This window comes from Vulpes vulpes, chromosome 1 (genome assembly GCF_048418805.1).
Source record: "Vulpes vulpes isolate BD-2025 chromosome 1, VulVul3, whole genome shotgun sequence".
Classification (NCBI taxonomy): Eukaryota; Metazoa; Chordata; class Mammalia; order Carnivora; family Canidae; genus Vulpes; species Vulpes vulpes.
Genome location: NC_132780.1, coordinates 30463290 through 30485039, shown reverse-complemented (window position 1 = coordinate 30485039; position 21750 = coordinate 30463290). Strand labels below are relative to the sequence as shown.

Genomic DNA, 21750 nt, shown 5'->3' with positions numbered 1-21750 from the left:
GGGTCTCACAACTCAGGTTTTATTAGACGGTAACAAATGACATTTCCCAACAATAGCCAGCCCCCTCAAGGCCCTGGAAACCTTGCTTCCAAAATTCCTTACAGACTTATGCTCTCCTTAACCCCCTCTCAACTTTAAGGTATATAATGGGAGGGGGCACTCCTCATGACCCTCATGCAGCTCTTTCTGCCCACAAGTCCTGTCCCCGTGAATTTAATAAATTCACCTTTTTGCATCAAAGACATCTAAAGAATTCTTTCTTGGTTGCTGGCTTTGAAACCCCAACATCTTTCCTATATCACTCCCTTCTATTCACACCTGTTCATTCCACAGGATGCCCAAGCACTGAAGGGGTTAAGAGCTGTAAGCATGACATTGTCTCCCCTCTGGGAGCTCCGGTTCTAGTGGGTTGTAAGCAAATCAGCAGACAGCATAATCTCAGGGACTACTAAATTTATGAAGAGAAACAGAGCAGAGTTAGCAAGGAGAGTGAGGTTGGGGGTGGAAGGTTTAGGAGAAGTGGTCAAGAAAGGCCTTTCTGAAGAGGTGACATGTGAGCAGACCTGAGAAATGAAGGCATGAGTCAAGTACAGTTCTAGTGAAGGTGCCTTTCAGGTTTCAGGAGTAGCGCGTACAAAGGCCCCAAGGCAAGATGAGTTGGTGTTTTCCAGGAATAATAAGAAAAACAGTGGAAGCAGGAGGAGCAGTGGTAAAGGAATGTGACTAAGGCAAGACCATAGAAGGCTTTGTCACCTACAAAGAGGAGTCTGGATTTGACTCCAAGCATGGCAGGGGAGGGATGTGAGCAGGAAATCCTCAGAGACTCCATTTACATTTTAAAAGGGCCCCTCTTGTGAGGCCTGGAGTGTGCTAACAGGGTTACAGTCTGGGGACAGTCAGGGGCCTGCCATAATTGAGATGGGAGGGAACAGCTGTGAACTCAGTGAACTCGGTTGGAGGAAGGAAGCTGATTGTGTTTGAAGGTAGAGCTAACAGGACTTACAGATTAATTAGATGAGAGAGTGCTTGAGAAGAGGAGGAATCAGAGTTTTTTAACTTCTTAGTGGTAAGTTAAGATAACCACATGGGCTTGGCTCATTATTGTCCTCCATTATCAAGAAATAGACTGGACTCCGAAAATTATGCTCATAAAATTTTTGCAGACAACACAGACATTTAAATTAGAGACAGATCAGAGACAAATCAGAGAAGACTAGAAAAGCCAGTTCAGCAATGTCTTTCTGTTGTTGTTGTTTTTCCCAAAAGAGTCATTCACAATCGCTAGGGAAATAAGAAGAAAGGAGAAAATATCATCAATTTCCCTGTATGTGTGCTAAGAGGAGTAGACCAGGGGAACATATTTAAGGGGAGCATATTTAGTAAGGTGAATATCTCTATGGGTAGCTTCATTCCACAGGCCAATAACCGATCTGATACATGCCATAGAGGATGAAGCATGGCTGTGGTCATGGGTCAGCTTCGAAGAAGCTTAAAGACTTGCAGGCTATTCTGCCCTGGAATAAACTTGGAGAAGTATCAGAAACTACCTATAGACATAAAGGGAAAAAAATAGAATAAAGACCCCAAGCATTTCCAATCTAAGACCCAATGTTCTAATCTCTATTTTCAAGGCTGGGACATTGGGATTTTCTGCCTCTTCTCTGCTCATAGCATAGACATTGGAAACAATGTTCATCACATTTCAGGGATTCTCAAATAAAATGTGTATGTGCATATGTGTATTGCAGGTGGATTTTGAACACCACTTCCCTCAACCCTGAATATCTGCAGAAGTCACTTTCCTACAGAGAAACCGACCCCTTCATGCGATACTGGGTGAGGATAACTGTTTTCTGGAGAGAAAACACTGCAGCCCCAAGAAAAAGAATGATGCTCATGATCACGTGGCACTGGGTGAGCATGAAGTCAACAGCCTGATAGGATGATGCAGATGCCAGCATGCAGGCTGAAGAAATGGCTATCTGAAGCTAGGCTTGTTTTTCAGCTCTGGCTTTTCTCAGTTATTTTGATGATCAAGATTGACAAGCTTTATTTTGGGGCCCTAGTTGCCCTGTAAGTCAGTATCTATCCACACGGGAAAGTATCTGTGACACATGTCAGGGATGCTCTTAGAGCTGCGCTCACTGGGTAAGTCGACATTATGACACATGGCAATGTGGATACCTCTCAATAACACCCAAGTTTTCTTTGAAATAAGATGAGAGAGGCCAAGTTCCTGATGATATCAGAGCTCTCACTTCCAGACGCTCATCACGGTGCATCTAAAACAGAGATGACTTTTTTTTTTTTTTTTTTTTTTGCCACTCAGTGACTCTTCAAAATCCTTTAATATAGGTCATGACTACATAAAATACAAGCTTGGAGTTTTAAGGGGCAAAACTGTCATTTCAAATTGTATTAAAAAAAGAAAGTAATATAAAATCTGCGCTGCCTCGCTGGTCTGGCCTTTGTCTCCTGAGGACCAGACAGACCTTTGGTCTATCCTTCGTCATTTCTTCTTCTGTTTGGTGTAGAATATGTTCTGAACTCTTGCTGGGTGGATAACAGGATAAGGAGGCCTTTGGAATGTATGCCAGGGTCACCAGGGTACCCTTCCTGGGCCAATACACAAATCCCTGTCCTCAAGAGAAAGCTCAATTTCCTGGATGCAGCTGATGAAGCCCTTCCCCATTCACACATGAAGCTCTGGCCTATAGCATTCCCATCTCAGCTTTTGAGCATATGCATGGTCCTTAGCCTGGTCTTACAGACTTTCAGATTTCAGACAGATGTTTCTTCTTCTATTTCTCCCACCCTCCCCCATTTTAGGGTCATTCTTGTGTGCCTCCACAGCCTCTTCTGACATCCCTTCATAACAGCCTACATTAAGACTGCCTGTCGGCCATCATCTCTATGAAACACCACAAGGGCGTTCTGGAGGTTAGAAGGAAATTTTAGGTTCCTGCCCTCAGAAAACTAGTAATTCAGTTAGCAAGATAACATCTGGGAAATGATAAATAAATAAAACAGAGGATAGGAACCAAGAGACTAAACGAGTCTCTGTGAGCTTTCCGGGTAGAGTTAACCCAGGCTCCAAGCTGGTCAACGTTTAGCCAAGAACAGAACAATAATGGAAGGTCCTTATTGTCTTTCTAGGTAGAACAGATCCTGAAATAAGATGCAGAAACAAACAGACCAAGTCAGTGAGCAGGCTGGTTTGACAAGAGTTGGAGAACAGTAAAGAATCTCAAGGAAGTTAAATAGAAAACAGTTGCTATCCTTAACCCTTTAGTATCCAGAAAAGCTGCAACATGCTTCCAGTGCTAAATTAGAAAATGCTATCAGTGAAGACCAGCCCTGGTTACCCAAAGGCACAGAAAGACTGTACACATGCATGCATGTGTGTACACACACACACACACACACACACAATCCTAGAATCCTAGCAATGTCACATCTGATATGGATAAAAACAGCTTCCCAATACTTGATACAGACTCAAGAAACTAACATTCCTTTTTTAGTGGAGGTATTTTGACTACTTTCTCAGAAATGATAGTCCCTAACATTCTCTGCTGTGGATTCCTATCCCAGATTGCGTATGTCTTGAGGAGGCTACATCCAGTCCCTGTTTTCAGTGTCCTGTGGCTCAGAGATGGGCCTCCTGGAAGCCCTTCACAAATCACTGCAGGTGGCCAATCCACAAGCTCCCTGAGCTCTGTCGCATATACTCCAGAGCACAGCATGTCTGTGGACTTCTATGGGATGGAGAGAGGCTGCTGATGCGTTCTTGGACAAGGTGAGTGACATAGATCCAGTGGACTTTTCTTGGGACTGTAAGATTTCTCCATTTCAAAAAGGGATTCATGTCAATGTGTTTGGTTTTTTCTGCTCTAACAGACATACTATGAAAACCCAATGAACTGACATTTCCAAAGATGCTGGGTTCCTATTATGGGAAGCCACTGTCGTAAAGTACCGCTGGCTCATTCAACATGACACAGTAAAACACTACTTCCCATAATAAGTTTAAATCAACATTAGGTGATGTGGTGGTACTACATAAATCATTGAAACGATGTGTCATTCAGATAATATTTCAAAATAAAAATGGAGCCTCATCAAATTGAGAGAACTTGCATTTACTTGATTTTATGATGGCAAAGATCAAAGAACCTGATGCTAACTGGATAGATGTGGTGGACCTTTCCTGACTTCTGACAGTGACTCAGCCCATTTTATTAACAAGCTAAAGCCAAGTAAATGATGAATCAGTGCTCGCAAAGCAGGAAAAAATGCGTTTCCCACTAAAAATCGCAAAGTGTGATAAACCTATTTCCGTTAAGAAAACTGCTGGAGTTTTTACTGGGGGATTTCCCAGGCAAACAGAGGCAAAGATATATAAACCAAAAGCGGAAGGTAAGCACATTTCCTTGTAGTGTTTTTATGCTGCACACTAATGCAAACACAGTGCATAATTCAAGGCTGTTTCATGTCACCCTCCTCCCCAAACCTGATCGGAAGAGATAACCCTCCATCTCCTTGCCCAGTCCAGTTGGCCTGGCAAAGGAATGAGCCACATATCCACTGGGAAGAGGAGAGCACAAGGCAGAGCCACAGGTGTAAGAAGGTCTGCTTCATCACCCAGCCATATAAAGTACTGTTACCTTCTTCCCCTGCCTCTCCTTTTTACCTTCCATGATGACCACATTATCAACTATTGTCATTACTTAACAACCACCACCCCCCGCCCCCCGCCCCGGCTTCTAAACCTCAATTTCCCAGCCATGCCAAGGTTGCCTGTCTTCACACTATGCCACATGCTGGGTGCCTCACCTGCTATGGTTCACTTAATCTTAATTCCCGATGGGGTGCAAGCAGAGGTTCAAAAGAGTGAAGGAGTACCACATTCCCTACGTGGTGCTCTTGATGAGAAGGAATGTGTCTGCTGAAGAGGAAAAGAGCAGGTGAGTCCCAACTCTGGAGCATTCTGCAAAATAAATGTCCTGAGTCTTCAAAAACTGTCAATGTCATGAAAGACGATGACGATGATGATGGTAACTTTTTAAAAACTGGGGAACTTCATTAGATTCAAGAAGATTAACAAGAAATGAGAACTGTGATCTTATTAAATCCTGGATCAAAAGAAAGGATAGAAAAAAAAAGAAACTGGCTATAAAGAACGTTATTTATACAATCGAGGAAATTTCAGTATTGACTGCATGTTAGATAATGCTTATTGATGTTAAATTTCCGGAGTGAGATAATTATATTGTGATAATGCAGGAGGATGTCCTTCTTAGGAGATCTTTCCCGAAGTAATTAGGGTTAAAGCTCAGTGATATTCACAACTCTCTCTCAGAGGGTTTGAAGACAATAGGCAAACAGGCAAACAAAGGATCTCTCAAGTCAGAGAAAGAAAGAGACAGAGAGAAAGAAAGAAGGCTGCAAAATATCAACAGTAGGTGAATGTGGATGCAGGGTGTATGGGTGTTCACTGGACTATTCTTGTAGTTGTTTTATATGTTACAAGCTTTCAAAAGAGGAAATTGAAAAAAATTAAAATTATGTACTAATATGAAATGTTAAAAACAAACAAAGAAACCCAAGCAGCAGGAGCACCTAAGTGACACATTCAAACAATCAGCCACCGTTGGAGGTGGGCTTCAAACATCAGGTGTTTGGTTGTTGTTAACTCCAGTCAGGGCTAAAATCTTTTTTCTACCTTTATTGTTTTAGAAGCTGTGTGCAGAAAGACAGACAGATTGCTTGTCTCTTGTATTCTTGTAAACAGAATATTGATAAAAAGATGGGACGAAGAAGAGGACTCAAGTGATGGTTTCTTAGCTTCATGACCTTGTGGAGTATGATTCTTGGCCAGGCAGAAGAAAATGAGAGGATGAGGAACCCATGGCTAATATCACTTAAGACCCAACTGGAAACTTAACAAAATGCTGAAGTGAATAAGCTCATCTTAACCTTTAGAAATACATCAGATACCTGGCAGGACTGTCCATCCCCAGTGTCCATGAACTTAAGAGATGGTTACTGCCTGCATGGCTCTGTCAGCAGCCTGGGTGGGGAGGCTGGGAGCTGTTTGCACTTGACTACATAGCAGAACAGTTAAGAGAAGTCTAACATCTTCTGATCCATATATCTGATTGACTATTAGACACATCCACATGGACATTTTACAGCCACCTAAAACTCCAACCCTAAAGTCCATTTATTACCTATTCCATTTATTACCTATTCTTTCTCTCCCACTCCTCCCCCTACTAGAAAAACACTCCCTTCTCCTCTGTTAATGACCTACCTTTCCATTTGTACCTAGAGGTGTAACTCACAGGTGAATTTGGCCCTTCCTTTTTATTCCATATATGTATAATTAGCAATTCTCATAAATAATAGCCCTTGGATAAAATCTCCATCCTTACCACTTCACCTTAATTCAAGTCCTCATACTACTCATAAGGACTCCTACAATAACCTCTTTCTTATTTTCCCTACCTTCTGTCCCTATTCCCAACCTCAATGACTCTGCCACCCTGTCACCTGAGTTCCTTCATTATAATGACAATCTGATGTGTCTCTCCTCATAAATGGGCTATAATGGTTCTTCACTTTTAGTAAGAGGTAAACCCCTTGGCATGAAATGTATGGTTCTACACAGGCCAGCCCACTCTGACCTGACTTCATCAGTCCTGTCTGCTCTGGATGATGTCCCCTGAACTTACTGGGACCTCCTTCCCTGTGTGTCCTTGTCCCTCTCATGTCTTATATGTGTTCCTCTGCTGAGCCTTGATGCTGCTCCCCATTTTTCCATTAAGAAAGTCTTTTTTTAAAAATTTTTTTATTATTATTTATTTATGATAGTCACAGAGAGAGAGAGAGAGGCAGAGACATAGGCAGAGGGAGAAGCAGGCGCCATGCACCAGGAGCCCGACGTGGGATTCGATCCCGGGTCTCCAGGATTGCGCCCTGGGCCAAAGGCAGGCGCCGAACCACTGCGCCACCCAGGGATCCCCCATTAAGAAAGTCTTAATCTTCCTTCTAAATCTAGATAACGCTTTCTTCCCCTCCCTCCCTGAGACAGAATTAGGGATGTTCTCTCTTGGCTCCTGTGGCATCTTGATTATGATTACATCATTTATCCAAATAGAATTACTATACCTTGTTTATGTGTCTTTCCTCACCCACTAAATCCTAAGGGCAGCACCATGTTTTAACAATCTTGGCATCTACAGCATCCGGAACAGTGTCCAACCCAGAGTACTTGATAGATTTATTAAATGAACAGACATATTAGTAATAAGTGAAAAGTAGGAATAAGTAAAAAATATATATTGGTTTATATTAAATTTAAAAACACATATTTAAAAACTCACAGACCAGGCCAACTCCAATGAAACCACAGATTGCTGGTTGAAAATTCAAGATTGAAAAACTTTCACTTCTGCTGCCCATTCAACCCATTATTTTGTCCTGAGACTCTAGGATTGCTCAGGGCTCCCCACAGGGACTTTATTCCTCCATGGCTGTCTGGTATAAGCCCTACAGTCAGTTCAAGCCTGCTGACACGTGGGGAGGATAATAAAGGGAGCCATGTGCTGTCCACCTCACTAGAAGGTTGGGCGGTCCAAAGACAGACCGAAATGTCAAAATTTAAAACTTTTCTCCCCAAAACTCTTTATGAGAGTGGTATCAACAGAGAGCACTCAGTGAACAGCCCCTTGCTGGTCTGCCCTACAAAATCCTGAATCCTTTGATGCTATACTCTCAAGCTAATGTTAATCTATGAGTGGAGGGCACCATCTTGCATCTGGAGAGCTTTTCCACCTGTGGGGACACTGCTGAGTCCCTGATACAGACTGAGGGAAGGTGGAGAAGATGCACATTCGGATGCATTTTCCCAGCAGATACTTTAGCTGGCGACCCTACCCCCCCCCCCACCACCACCACCAAACACACACCTCTGTATCCCACAGAAACTAAAACAGATCCTGGGATATTTGATCCACATGCTCTGCATGTGCACTTTCAATATTTCACCTTTGGATCCCTCGACCCACCGATGGATTATTAATAAAATTCAGCAGTGTCAAAGAACTTCTGGGCCTGTTAGAAGGGAGACAGATGGCCTTACCTCTCGGCTCCTGCATCCACAGCTGTGAGTGGAGGTAGCTGGGAGGCAGGGGTGTGAGGGCTCCCCTGCACATTCTGTCCCGGAGAAGGGTGACCGACAGTATGTGGGGGTGGCACGGCCCCAGCAGCTGTTCCGCTTCGGCTTGAGTGATTGCTGGAGAAGATGGAAGCTGGAATCAAGGAGAACAAGCATCAAACCACATGTGCTTTACACACCGAAGGCTGCTAGAGAGCATGGCTTAGGGGCTCGTTTGTCCTCTCGGTGGCTTTCAGGGAACAGTGCTTTGTTTACTGGATATACACAGCTTTTGATTTCAGGGGGAATAGGATCCCTGGCTAACATACCTTTCCCACTACTCACTCCTACTATGCTCAGGTTTGGCTCATTCCCTGTCTGGACAATGAACAAGTACTCAATCCTGTAATGTCTGCCTCTGGGCAAAGGTCTCTGTACAAGCACTGTTCCGTCACAGAGGACAAGAGGTAAGAGAATATTTGGTCTGCTGACCCCAAGGGGCAGAACACAGGCCGTGTGCCTCTTCTTTTGGCTGCAGCGAGTCTCCACAGGTCAGGCTGGCTCTCTCTCTGTCACCCCTAAATGGGGGTAAGGAGGTTCTCCTGGTCCTAAGCACAAGGGCAGGATCGGATACCCTCTTAACCTCAGAGTCTAACTGAACCCGGGCATTTCCCTGGTGGTGTGATAGATGGACACTTAGTCTCCATCAGCGAGGAGTCCATGCCTGGCACCACAAAACATGAAAAGGGGCTTCAAACACAGCTCCAGAACCCCCCCGCACCCGGGCCTCGACTTGTCTATTACGACACAGAGATTGAGTTACAGCTTCATTCGGAGGGGCAGCCTAGCCTTTGAGAACTGTACGTGACCTCAAACTTAAATATGTGCCCATTTAGATCAGCTAATTGGTACGATGTCACAAAAGAGACGAGGCTTGTCACTTTTAGAGTCTATCACTATCAGAGAGGCTCTCAGTGTCTGGGACCTACTCAGCAGACATCTCATTATGCTGCAATCATACCAGCATCATTACGCTGACTCTCTTCAACTTCCTTCTCTACACAAAGCTATGCTGAGCTTTATACCCATCTCTGCTCTTTCTGAACTTACTCTACTGATGTCAAAGAATAAATGGTTCTAAAAAAAAATAAAAGAAATCGGGTTCAGGATTAAGAAGCAGCAGCCACAAAATCAAACTGATGTGAAGGTTTAAAAGTTCAGGGAGCGCTACTTTTAGACCAGTACCACTTTCCTCCAACCTCTCCAGGAGAGAATGAACACCCCAGATGACCCAGCCCCCAAAAGCTTAATCCAATGGAATAAGAGTTCAAGTACTTAAAGGAACATGTGAGGAAGCGGAATTACCATCTTCCCGCTCAAAAGCGACTGACAAGGGTGTGATCTGATGTGAAAGGTTTATTTCTGGTAAGTCAGCACTGTGTCAGGTTAACTCTTGTCCTCAGAAGCCTGCATCCTCCACAGCCCTCCAAGACCCGAAAAGGTAGGAAGACTAGAAAGTGCTTACTCGCTCAAAAAGGCACTGCAGGGCTCTGGTTGTGTGGCAGCCTCCAGAAAAGTTGCACGTTTGCAAACTCGCTAGAGTCACCTTATGAATCACTACCCTCATTTACGCTCTGCTCGCTCAGGCAACCACAATTCTGCTTGTATTCCAAATAATAATTTTACCCAGGGGAGAAGGCTGTTTGGATTGACTGTGGCAATAGTTTCAATGCTGGTGTTTGTCAGCATGGAGCTTGATGTTTTATACACTATTCCAAAAACTAATGGAATAATAAGAGGTCACAGAGACACTGTGGAAACACAGCTAATTTTTTTTTTTTCCTGCTGGAGTGTAGCAATGTGAGCTCTCCTATTTATTCTGTCACAGTTGCTGAATACGCCCATCACTCACTATCCCCTGGAGGTGGTTTTGTATGTATGTGTAACATGTTCATCACAAGGGATGCAGCCCCTGCCGTTTCCAACCCCGTGGGCAACAGGGACTCTTGGTGTGTGCGCTCTATGCTCTATGCTATGGTTCAATAGAAAATGTGGTGCTTCCCAACAGTCTCCATTAGCTCTATCAGCTACATTTTTGCATAAGCCACAAAGAAATAATGGGTTGGGAAATTTGGTATTGTTTGCAGCCTGCTACACACTGAAAGGTAGTCCTCGTAAGGGCCTCTCCCTCCCCTATTTAACAGCCAGGACCAACTGTGTGTCCATCTATCCATTCATCCATCCACCTGTCCTCCAACCATTATTTTTTAATCCAGTATTTATTAAGTACTTACCACATGCTAGCCCCTCTACTGCATGAGGGTCCCTGCCCTTGAGGAGACTACAGTTTAGTGAGGGGAACAGGCTCCAGACGTCAATTTACCAAAATACTGAGACCTGCTGGTAGACATCATCAAGTGGTGTTCTAACTGCTTCAACATACTGTCTTATCCACGGCCCTAAACTGTGCCCTAAGCTCTGGCCAAATCAGACAATTAGTCACACCTCAACCACATCATGGCAACTGATGCTACTGTGCTTTTGACTGCAACATCTTCTACCTTCCTCTACTTATTTTAATACTTTTGTTCTGTATGCAGTCACCTGTGTTCCTCTGATTGCTCTCTCAGCAGCCAACTATTCCACACATATCTATGGAGTACGTATGGTGTGGCAGACACTGAGTGAAGTCCTGGGATAGACTAGGGAAGAAGACACCCTTGGAGCCTACTATCTCCAATGGCATCATTCATGTTTGTTCAAGTAAATAAGGATGAACACAGTCTAAATGTCAGTGGGGTCCATCTTGGGCTCAATGGGTAGGTAGGACAAGAACAGAAAGAAACATTTATCTACCAAATCCTGTTTTTATTGGTCAGGAGGAAGGTTGCCTTACCTAGGCTGTTACTTTTCTCAGGTAAATAGGCATGTGTATACCAGAGTGGCTAATGTTCTCATAGATGTCCAACACCATTGGCTGCATTGGAGCAGCCTAGGGGCAGAAAGCCAGAGATTCGTGGTACATTTGAGGGGAGGTGCTTCCAAGTTACATTTGGTACAAATGGTTACCATAGCAATGGCTGCCTGTAGGACTAGGTGGTGAAGAAGGTATGAGGTGGGGCATGAGGTGTACGATACAGGGCCGATGGTCTCAGAAACTTGCCCTCCAGCTGTGCTAAGGTCAAGGGCTGACTGACCAACAGTCAAACATATCAATAGCACTTTCTTACACTGCTAAAGCTGGGGAATGGTACTGAAACAGGCAGCGACCCTTTGCCTGAGACCCCAGGAGAATAAGAAAGGGAATGTGTTGGGTGCAATTTAAAGTCTGAATTTGTAAAGTCTACAGTATAGCTTCTTACATCAATTGTAAGAAATAACCTGTGTGCAAAACAAAGCCCAAAATGACTGGCGTCTATTTCCTAACAGATGGGTTGAGAAGTGTCGGACAAAAATCTCTCCTGGTGACATAATCTAGCAGAAGCTGATAGTTCAGTGTCTATGAACGGCACTTTACATGTAGTCCTGGTCAAGACCATTGCTTGGAGCCACTATAATAACCAAGATTTAGAGGAAATACAAACAGAGCATGGCTTCACAACCATCATCCAACCCCATTTCACATACCCTTCTGAGATAATGGACAAAACTCTGGGATGAGAGAATTTGGGCTTTGCAGGATTACTCTTGGCTTCTACCTGAGATCCACATTTCTCAGGGATTGCTCCTGTGGCACAGGAAATACTCTCCTATTTACACTGACTTTTAGGAAAGTTCCACTTATATCAGTCATACATCCAGGATTCCATCTTAGTGTAGTTTAAGAATATCCATTCGTTCATTCATTCATTCATTCATTCATTCATTCATTCATTCATTCATCCAAACACAATTTTCCAGTCCCTGCCTTCTATGAGGCTGGTGCTGGTCCCTCTTAATGTTTGAAGTTGAATATCTGCTGGCTTCACACTGAGTGCCCAACACAATACATGTTTCCTGACAAACACTCGAGCTTTGCCAACTTTAACCTCCAGAAGAAAACCTCCACATTAGAGTGCAATGGTCAGGTCATTTACAAAAGGAAACATTTCCTTCCATACACACTCAACCAAAGGGGCATGCAACGAGACCTGTCAGTCAAAGTATAAGGAAAAGAACTGATCCCTCTAGAACCAGAGCAATATTAACAAAATTGTTGTGATCAAATCAAATGGTGCATGCAGGCTGCCCATGGGGGTGGCCTTCATTGTCTGGTGTCACCTCTGGGGTGAGTGCCTCATTCAAGGCTAGAAGAGAGCTTCTAGGTGCCCCCCAGATGGCACTGATGACTGGCAGTGAAAACAAGTGGTTAGGCATGGCAGTAGAACATACTGGAAATTCTTAGTGCTTTTGTGATTAAGGGATGGTGGACTCCCCAAGGAAATAAAAGCCTGGTCCTGAGCTGGATTTGTGAGCCTTGCCTTCAGTAGAGAAGCAGGAGCTGGCCTCCCTGCCACTTTGGGTTTTCTCTCTGGAGCACAGCTTACCACAGTTCCCCCACCAGTCTCCTGCGGACAGAGGCTCGAGGAACTCAGCTGGGCTTCATAATTCTAACAAAGCAGCATATGTTGATCTATGTGCTCCGCAGAGGCCATCTCACCAGCTATTGGGACCAGGGCATTCTAGGCTTGAGCCTTTAACTAGCTCAGGTTAATCTGGGTTAATAAACAGCTCTCTCTCTGTCCAAATGAAAACAATCAATCTATATTTCTGTGGATATAGACAGGGCACCCCCAGGGATACTTTAGCTGTCATATATTCACTATGTGAATGGAGGCAGGCAAGGAGTATTCCCGTAGTGAGGCCTACTTATTTCAGGCCCTTTCCCAAGGCCAGAGAAGGCTACCATGGGCATTGCTTGGCTGTGTTCTTATCATTTTAGAGAAAAAGGAGGAGGACCTCCCTCGTCAGGTGAGGTATATTAAAATAGCCAATTGGAGGGCATATTCCTGTACAAAGCAGTATGGGCACTTAGAGTCCTGTTTTTCAGGCTTTACCTTGCAAACAGATCACCAGGGACAAGTACTGATTCTGATTCACTAGGTCTTAGGGGCAGAAAGTGCTGAGGTTCTGAACTTCTATCAAACTTTCCCAAGTCCTCTGGGATGCTGAGGCTGCTGATCTGAGGATCTAGCAGGAGAAGCTAGATCATCTCAGCTGTGTTTCGTCTCCCTGCTGCCCTAGACCTCTGAACCAAGTTAACATTTATTGAGTACTTTGCAAACCTTTCCACGGTTTACTGATGAGGAATTTGAGGCTTCACTGAGTTCCTGATGAGAGTACCTGGCCTAGGGCACGTGGTTGGTAAGTAGTGGAGCTGGAATCCAAACCCAGGAAGATGGATTTCAGATCACATGTGCCTAACCAGAAGGCTACACTGCCTCTCAGACACAGGATAGATTCAAGAGAAGGCCTTAAGAGTGTTGATACTGCACCCTCCATTTGCAAAGACTGGAGTCACTAGGCATTCCCCCCTCACACGCACAATGCACATGGCTCCAGCTGCAGCCACCAAAATACTGGTTAGAATGCCAAAAGTACATTCCCATTTCTGTTTCTGCCCATTCTAAAAGCACTGAAGTGACCTCAGCATGGCTGAGAGAAATTTTCCAGCTCTGAAAATTAACTCAGGCAACAAGTTAACTAAATTATTTGGTTTGGAAAACAAACAGCTGGGAGGAAATGTGCTTTTTTCCCAAATAAAGATTTCAGATGCTTGTCAGGGACATATTGATCTACTGGCAGGAAAGAAGGAAGGCAGGGATGGATTATTCATGAGCAATCAGATATATGCACCTGTTACTACAAGTGACTATGATGTGGTGGGCTGAAAGGTCACCACCTCAGTCAATCATGCACAGAGCACAGATCCACCGTGTAGATCTGTTGTGTCTGAGCTTGCACTGTAAACGTGCACTTGGGGTCATTTATGATTCCTTAAGAAGCCATTGCCATTGTAGTGGGCCTGCTCTCACAGGAAAGGGGGAAGGAGAGTTACCCATGGACTGGGGATTCACTTACAGTGAGTGCTAGGATAATGCTGGGACCCTGAGAAATGGCAGGTAACGCTCTTAGTAGCTGGTGCACAAGAGGATCTATGGGCTGACCAGTCATCTCTCTGGCAGTACTTCTGGGTCTGGGCACAGAGGGTTCGGTGAAGCAATGGAACTGAGCTACACTTGGCTTTCACAGAGATAACTGGAAAGAATTTGATTTCCCTGTGAATGGGAATGATGAGGTCAACCTTGTGTCTGCCTCCCACTCCATGCCCCCGTGTCCCCCAGGAGAGATCTGAACCTGGAAAAGAGCCAAGAAATAGCTGAACTGCAATGGGAATGATAACTGCTCTGGCCTCACTGGAAATTGGGCACTGGAGAGAGAGACAGTGTCAGGTGGTCATTCAGTGAACAAAGCGTGCACAATAGGAGTCAGATGGATGTGAGTTTGAATCTGAGCTTTATCAATTACCAGCAATGCTCTTGGGCAAATCACTTGGCTTCAGCTTAGTTTCCTCATCTTAAATAATGAGAATACCTCACAGTATGACGAGAAGGATCATATAATTTATAAAAACACTTAGCACGGTGCCTGAACCACGTTTTAGTGCTAGAGAAACCACAGTCATTATTCTTTGCTTATTTGTTTTATTATAATTATTCCTATCAACAGGATAGAAAACAAAGGTATATGTTGCTCCAAAATTGTCAGTCTCCCATCAATTATAGCCTCTGACCTAGAGATGTTTATAAACTGTGGACTGGGGAAGCAAAAAGAGTATATACATCACGCTCTCTGATAATAAGCATCGCTGGTTCAATTCTTCTAATGCAAGTTGCTATGAAGTGTTGAGGGTCTGCGATAGAATCCTCGCAGAGTTAAAATGTTGTCCTTTATTTTACATGGCAGGGAAGGGGGGGATACACACCTCTGAGTTACAACCCATACAGCGTTTCAGTTTAAAAAACAGCAAAGTCATTTTCATGCACGACTACGCTTCGTTAAGGAGTGAAAACGGGCTGTTACTAGAATGTCAACACAATTGTCCCTCTTGAAGCTCAGTTTATCTTGAAGTATTTTTACATTTTCAGCACTTCGCTTTATTTGTTTCTACAAGAGCATAAAGATGCAGCCGTGGTTAATTTTCAGAATTCAAAAAACACTTCCCTGAAGGATGTGGCCAACACTGGGGGGTGACGGGAGATTTGCTCCCCAACAGTGAAAATCTGGGCCCCAACACTTTCTGTGGTTCTTTGTGTTTCACCATGGAACAATTTAATTGCACCCTAGCTCAGTGGAATATGCTTTCAGGACCCAAATTCAGGAACCAGGCAGAAGTGTCCAGTGGGGAGAAAGCCCCATCCCCTGGAAGCACAGAGATGCTGCAATTACTCCTGGCCTGGTCGCCCCTGGGTTCAAGGGCTCTGTTCCCTTTCTCTACCCTTCCAGGATCCTGTGGGCATTCCCCCTTACCCGCACCCCTCCCTGCATCCCCCCCCACCTCTGTTCCTGCACCCCCTGCCCCCTCCCTGCATACCCCCTTCTCTGTCCCTGCACCCCCCCTCCCTGCATCTCCCCCTTCCCTGCCCCCCCCCCCCAGGCCTCCCTCCCATCAGGGGCAGCATTCCACATTCTAGCTAGCATTAGGAAAGGGAGGGGCTTCTGAAGGGTTCCCAGAGTCATCCTTCTAATCTTTCTCTCCTCCTGGAGGCATGAATAATTTTAATATTGCCAATCCCTAAAATTCTATTCTTCCTGCCTTTTTTTCCTCTCCCTCTTTGCAGTGTGGATTATCCAGAAGTACTGATAAGAGGATAATGAAACAATCCCTTCTCAACCAGCTCGGGTGGCTGTCAGAATAAAATGACACCATCCGTACATCCTTGACATGCTACCCCAAGCTAATTGATGGCAAACAATGGTAACTGTCACCTGTGCCCTAAGACAAAGCAAACATACTCGAGTCACCTGATGGGAGAGCTACCTGGCAACCGATGAACAAATGTGTTAGAAAGACTTTCTATTAAGGTAAGAGAGGGTACATCTCTGAAGAACATGCCTATTAACTTTGAGCTTAAGAGCACTGCTGTTCACTGGGGAACAGAAATAAATAAGGTAAAATGAGAATTTATTGATGTCTGGACAGTTACATGAATATTCAGGTTCTCTTACAAATAGATATTCCCACATGAGCTCCAAACTTCCATGTAGGCTGCCCAATTACATTTCCACATCATGCAGCTGGATTTACAGCCAGGGAAGAAGTTATTAGTATTTGGAAGAGGCCACATGCTTGCATGCTTTTCTGGAATACACTATGATACAACTAACAGATAATGGCTGATGTCATCCACATAGATGCCAAAGGTTAGCATCAAACATTCTGAAATACCAGGTGTAATTAACTGCCTGTAGGAAAAAAGCCCCTGAAACATTTGCATTTCAGAATAAAGATATTTTGTTACAAGTAGAATGGCATCATCTGGAAGCTCTCTCAACTTCTCTGGGGCCAAGAATTCAGGCAGCCCCTCTCCAGTCTTTCCAGACAATGCATGACTTATCTAACCTCAAATCTCATACCTTATTTTTTCTTCCCTTCACCTCCTAATCCACTTATTCACTCACAGTTGGTTCCAAAGCAAGTCAGTAAAATAATACAAAGTGTCCCCTGTCGGAAACCCAGTACTGCCACTGTGTGTTGCATTATCCCCCATTCTGAACAGGGTAGGAGAACAAAAAGATGAAAGATGGCGCAGGGATGGACAACCATTCCTGGAAGTTCTTATAGAAATGTACCTCATCTCCATTTTTGGAATAAAGTCTGATTTGGCCACAAAAACCAGTTTTAGTAAAAATACTGGGTTCTCTGGATCACCATATTCATCCGTTAGCTACTTCCTACCTGTATACCGGTGATTACAAAAGACGTTTCCTCCCTTTCAGATGCTACCAAGACAACCCCACCTGCTCTACTTCCATGTGATTTCTTCTTCTTCTTCTTTTTTTCTTTTAAGTAGGCTCCTCGCCCAACATGGGGCTTGAACTCATGACTGAGGGATGGAGAGCTTCATGCTCTACCCACCAAGCCAACCAGGTGACCCTGCCATGCGATTTCTGAAATCATTTCACAGAGAAGCCTTCTTGGCAACAGATTTGGAACCCATAGAGCCAATCCAAATTTAATGCAATATTCTTCTAGCCAACTTAACAGCTGACTTATCAACTCTGAGCTCTCTCAAGAGACCTCTCCCTTTTCCCTTGCTGAGTAAAATGGAGTCACAATAGCCCTTTTGGGGAATTGTGCTATAGCGGGAAACCAAAGTCTGCAGTGACCTCTAACTTTGAGCAAAGCTGCACAGATGGTGAAGGCGGTCTTGTGACTCCAGAGAATCCCCTTCCCCTCTTTCTATATTTTCCTCACAAAGTGGATGCTTTTCCTACTCTGCCTTCAGGTGCTCAGTGTTACCTCCTACTTTCCTCTCAGGAAGACAGACTCTGATAAGTCATTCACATGTTATCACGAATCATGCCTATTTATAACTTTTTGTAAGGAGTTCGAAAGATTTTCTCTACCTGTGAGATTGAAGGTTCGTCCTTCTGTTATATGAATTTCAAGCATCCTTATTGTTGGGTAGAAAGTATATTTTAGCATTTCCTTCCTAAGCTCAATCTTTTAAAATTTTCCTTTTCTTCTGGGCATTAATGTGTCTGTCTGCAAGAAGCCCAAATCTTAGAAAACATAATCTTTGATATTCAAGGATTTAAGCCTCTTCTCTTTTTAGGAAAATATAGACCTTAGTAGAATTAAACTGTGACTGCTCTCTGTGCTATCCCTGTCAGCCCTGGGGTCATCATAACCAGAACTAAGTCCTGCCAGCTTTCTGGCAGCTTCTTCCTAAGGGGCAACCGTATCAATGAGGGCTTATCTCCCACCATGGCGCAACGGTGCCTCTGGGGACACCTGCTTACAATGTGAAGACTTCAACAGTGGTAATTCCAGTTGAGAGTCACTACATTTAGACTTCCATCAACTACGTGAGGGAGGACAAGAGTGGTGGGCCACAGGCAGTGTAAGTGGTCTGGATCCCTTCAACTGAAATAGCTCTGCTGTGGCCTGTCTCAAATACTAGGCCTCATAAAAATCTTTGTGAACCCATGGGCTAGAAGACTACTGAGGTATTTGCTAAGTCTAAAAACCCATGGTGACCAAAGAACCTATATGTATTGGCAGACTTGTATTTTTTTTAAGATTTTTTTTTTTTTTTTTTTTTTTTTTTTTTTTTTTTTTGTGGATTAGGGGCAAAAGGAGAGGAGAGGCAGAATCTCAAGCAGAATCCCTGCCTAGCACGGAGCCCGACACAGGGCTCAATCCCAAACCCCAAGATCATGACCCGAGCCGAAATCAAGAATTGGATGCTCAACTGACTGAGCTGCCCAGGCATCCCTGTATTGCCAGACTGTTAAAACAAAATGTGATCAAACACATGGAAGCTACAAGCTTCCTTGGTTTCACCTTGTCGTTGATCAATGTCCCAGATATAGGTAAAAAGCAGCAGTTGGCAAACCTGTTCTGTAAAGGGCCAGAAACTAAATATTTTAGGCATTGCTAGCAAGAGGCAATGTCCTCAATTCTTTGAGCCAGTGTTCTCACCTAAAAGCTAACAGTCTTTTTTACATTTTACATGTAAAAATCTTAAGAACATCCTTTGTTCTCAGGCCATGCAAAAACAAGAGGCAGGCAGGCCACATGCAGCCCATGGTTTAATAGGTTATCTGTTACAAGTGAACTACTAAGAACCATCTATGGAAATACAGATCCATCTATGGACTATGGAAATATTTCTGAGTTGTAGAAACTACATTTGAGGTAAGCAAAGAGTCAAGAATAGTTTTCTAGACACCTTAGAGTATATTTTGAGATAAACCTTATGGCCTGGAGAGCCTACCTATGAGATGATGTCAGGAGGGAAAGGCTATGCCCCAACAGGGCCAACACGGTGAGGGTGTAAACTGTGTTGGCTGAGGCCATGAATCCTACTTTTCTCCCTTCCTCTCCCTACCTCATCCTTATCAATTATCTGCTGATTAAACTCTTTTTTCACCCAAACACCTTGGCACTCTGTATGACCAGCATGTGTGTACTCCTCCTCTTCATGGCAACAATAACAAACTGTAAATCTAAGTTACAGATCTGAAAATGGGTCTTAGAATAGGGGAGTTCTGAGTTTGCATCTTTGACTTGAATGTTTCTCAGAAGGAAGAGTTTATTTCAGGATAGTGATTTTTGACCTCGAAGGGTCAGCACCCAGCACTAAAATGAATGGCAAGAAGGGGTTCCAGGCTCCATCACAAACATGGACTTGGTAATTGGGGTAATTCTCTAAACATTTAAGCAAAGAGTAAGGAAAAGAGAAAGGAGCACTGACTGAGCATCTTCCAGCTGGAAACTCTTTTGTGTGGCCTCCCTTAATTCCCATATCAGTCCTCAAGTGCCACTATTCTCCCCACCGATTTATAAGGAAGACAAATAACCTCCCCAGAGTGGAGAGCCAGGACTGGAGCTCAGATCTAGCTCCCGTCCTTCCTGTCATTGCACACTATCTCTAAAAAACAAAAACAAACAGAAAACATGCTAGTTTTGAATTTAAAAAACCACTCCTTATAAGACACAGTTTGACATTGTGATTTTAGGGGCACTACCACCCCCTAAAGGTGATGGGCTTCTGATTCCAATTTGTTTTTCTTTAGAGACCTACAGGACATTCCCTTGACTTAAAAATGCTAGATGAACTACTAATATGCTGACCAAATCCTCCATTCGTTCAGGTTTCCATAATTTCCCTATTTCTTAAATGAGCATGATGGGTAATTTTAGGCACCTGTTCCCTCTCTGCTTCACAAAACTGTTCCATACATTTTCCTAGTATTTGGATAAAAGCAACAACTATAACCAATAGATGATGAACACTTGCTAAGTGCTAAGGACTATCGCAAGCGCGCTACGTCATTTAATCCAGCAACTGGCCTCAGTGAGAGAGAAATGAAATTGAGTTGGAGAAGCAGCAACAATCCCACTTATTAATGTTCCACTTGGGCACAGACTGGCTACACTGATGGTCAGAGGTATTGTATAAAACACAGCCAAAAAAAAAACAAAAAACAAAAAACAAAAAAACAAAAAACAAAAACAAACCACAGCCAATAATATGACCTTAGGAAAGAGAATACTAAATATTGCCCATCCTTACGTTTGTACAGGTATGACCCCAAACTGCTTCAGTAATTCACAACTATGGACCTTAGATCATTACTTTACGAACCATACCACATCTTCAAGGGCAGCTGACACATTACAGTTTTTGTTTCTCAGAAAAGGAGACAAACATCCCTGTGGGTCAGTCTGAGGAGCAAGTTCCTATGCACGCTGATCAGAGTTTTCCTTTTCTCTGCATAGTGAACAGACAGTTCACTTTCTGCAGTCAGCCCCCCTCCGCATCCAGAAGGTAGAAATAGGGCTTTCATAGAATCCCCAGGGGATGGCTGCAGTGAAGATTATAAATCCACAATCCCTTGGAGTGTGAGTAGGTGTTAACAGAGCTGCTCACAGAGCAGAAGCCAGACATGAGCAGCTAACCTCACTGAGAGAGACCAGGGCTGGAGATGAAGATAAGCCAAGGAAGCAATTAGAAATAGCAGAGCCTCAACACTTACTAGGAAAACCAAGTTAAGATGCTAAGGAGGGGGGCATCTGGGTGGCTCAGTTGGTGAAGCATCCGCCTTTGGCTCAGCTTATGATCTCAGGGTCCTGGGATGGAGCCCCACATCAGGATTCCTGCTCAGTGCAGAGGCTGCTTCTCCCTCTCCCTCTACTGCTCCCCCTGCCTGTGCTCTCGCTCGCTTGCTCTCTCTCAAATAAATAAAAATCTTAAAAAGAAAAAAGAAAAAAAAAAAAAAAAGAAAAGAAAAAAGATGCTGAGGAGAAAGCTGAACTTGTGTAGAGCCAGTGCCAGCTGTTAGGGTGGCCTTGATGCTGTGAGCCACGGCCAGGGCACCTGACGGGGCAGACTGCTCTCTGGTGGTACCAAGGAAGATATAAAAAAAGCCAGTCTTCTATCACATGGACCAAGTCCCCACAACATCCTCTTTATTCAGTGCCTGCAAGATGCTTTCTTGTTATTGTTAGCAGTAAAACACAACAGGTAATAGTCCAGCTAATTCAGTAATGTCCTTCACTTTCAGGCAGGTTCTACACTATTCACCTCTATCTTCAGTGCTAAGACAAGTGTCAAAAAAAAAAAAAAAATGAACTTTCACTGTGTGAGCGACAAGCACCCTGAAAATGCCCAATTTCCTTTTCCCTTTATTTTTCAAATGAAAGAGACACACCTACCTACTTCACCCTCTCCGTAGAAGAGAAATTCAGTTGAGGCAGAAGGTCAGGACCTTGAACTCAGAAGTTTGCCCCATAACTTCCTAATTGCAAAACTATTAGCTCCTCATTCCAGAAATCCTATCCTGGATTCCCTGGCTTGCCATCTGTTTCCCAAGACCTG

General features: G+C 43.9%; 1 protein-coding gene across 6 annotated transcripts in view; it reads right to left on the bottom strand.

Moving 5' to 3' along the window:
• The window catches only part of GLIS3 (GLIS family zinc finger 3), a 598942-nt gene that overhangs the window by 38585 nt on the left and 538607 nt on the right, over positions 1–21750 (bottom strand). For all 6 annotated transcript variants that reach the window (XM_072761706.1, XM_072761710.1, XM_026001604.2 and 3 more), the window contains one exon: positions 8147–8315. In XM_072761706.1, coding sequence (XP_072617807.1) covers positions 8147–8315 — 169 coding nt within the window. The remainder of the gene's footprint in view (positions 1–8146; positions 8316–21750) is intronic.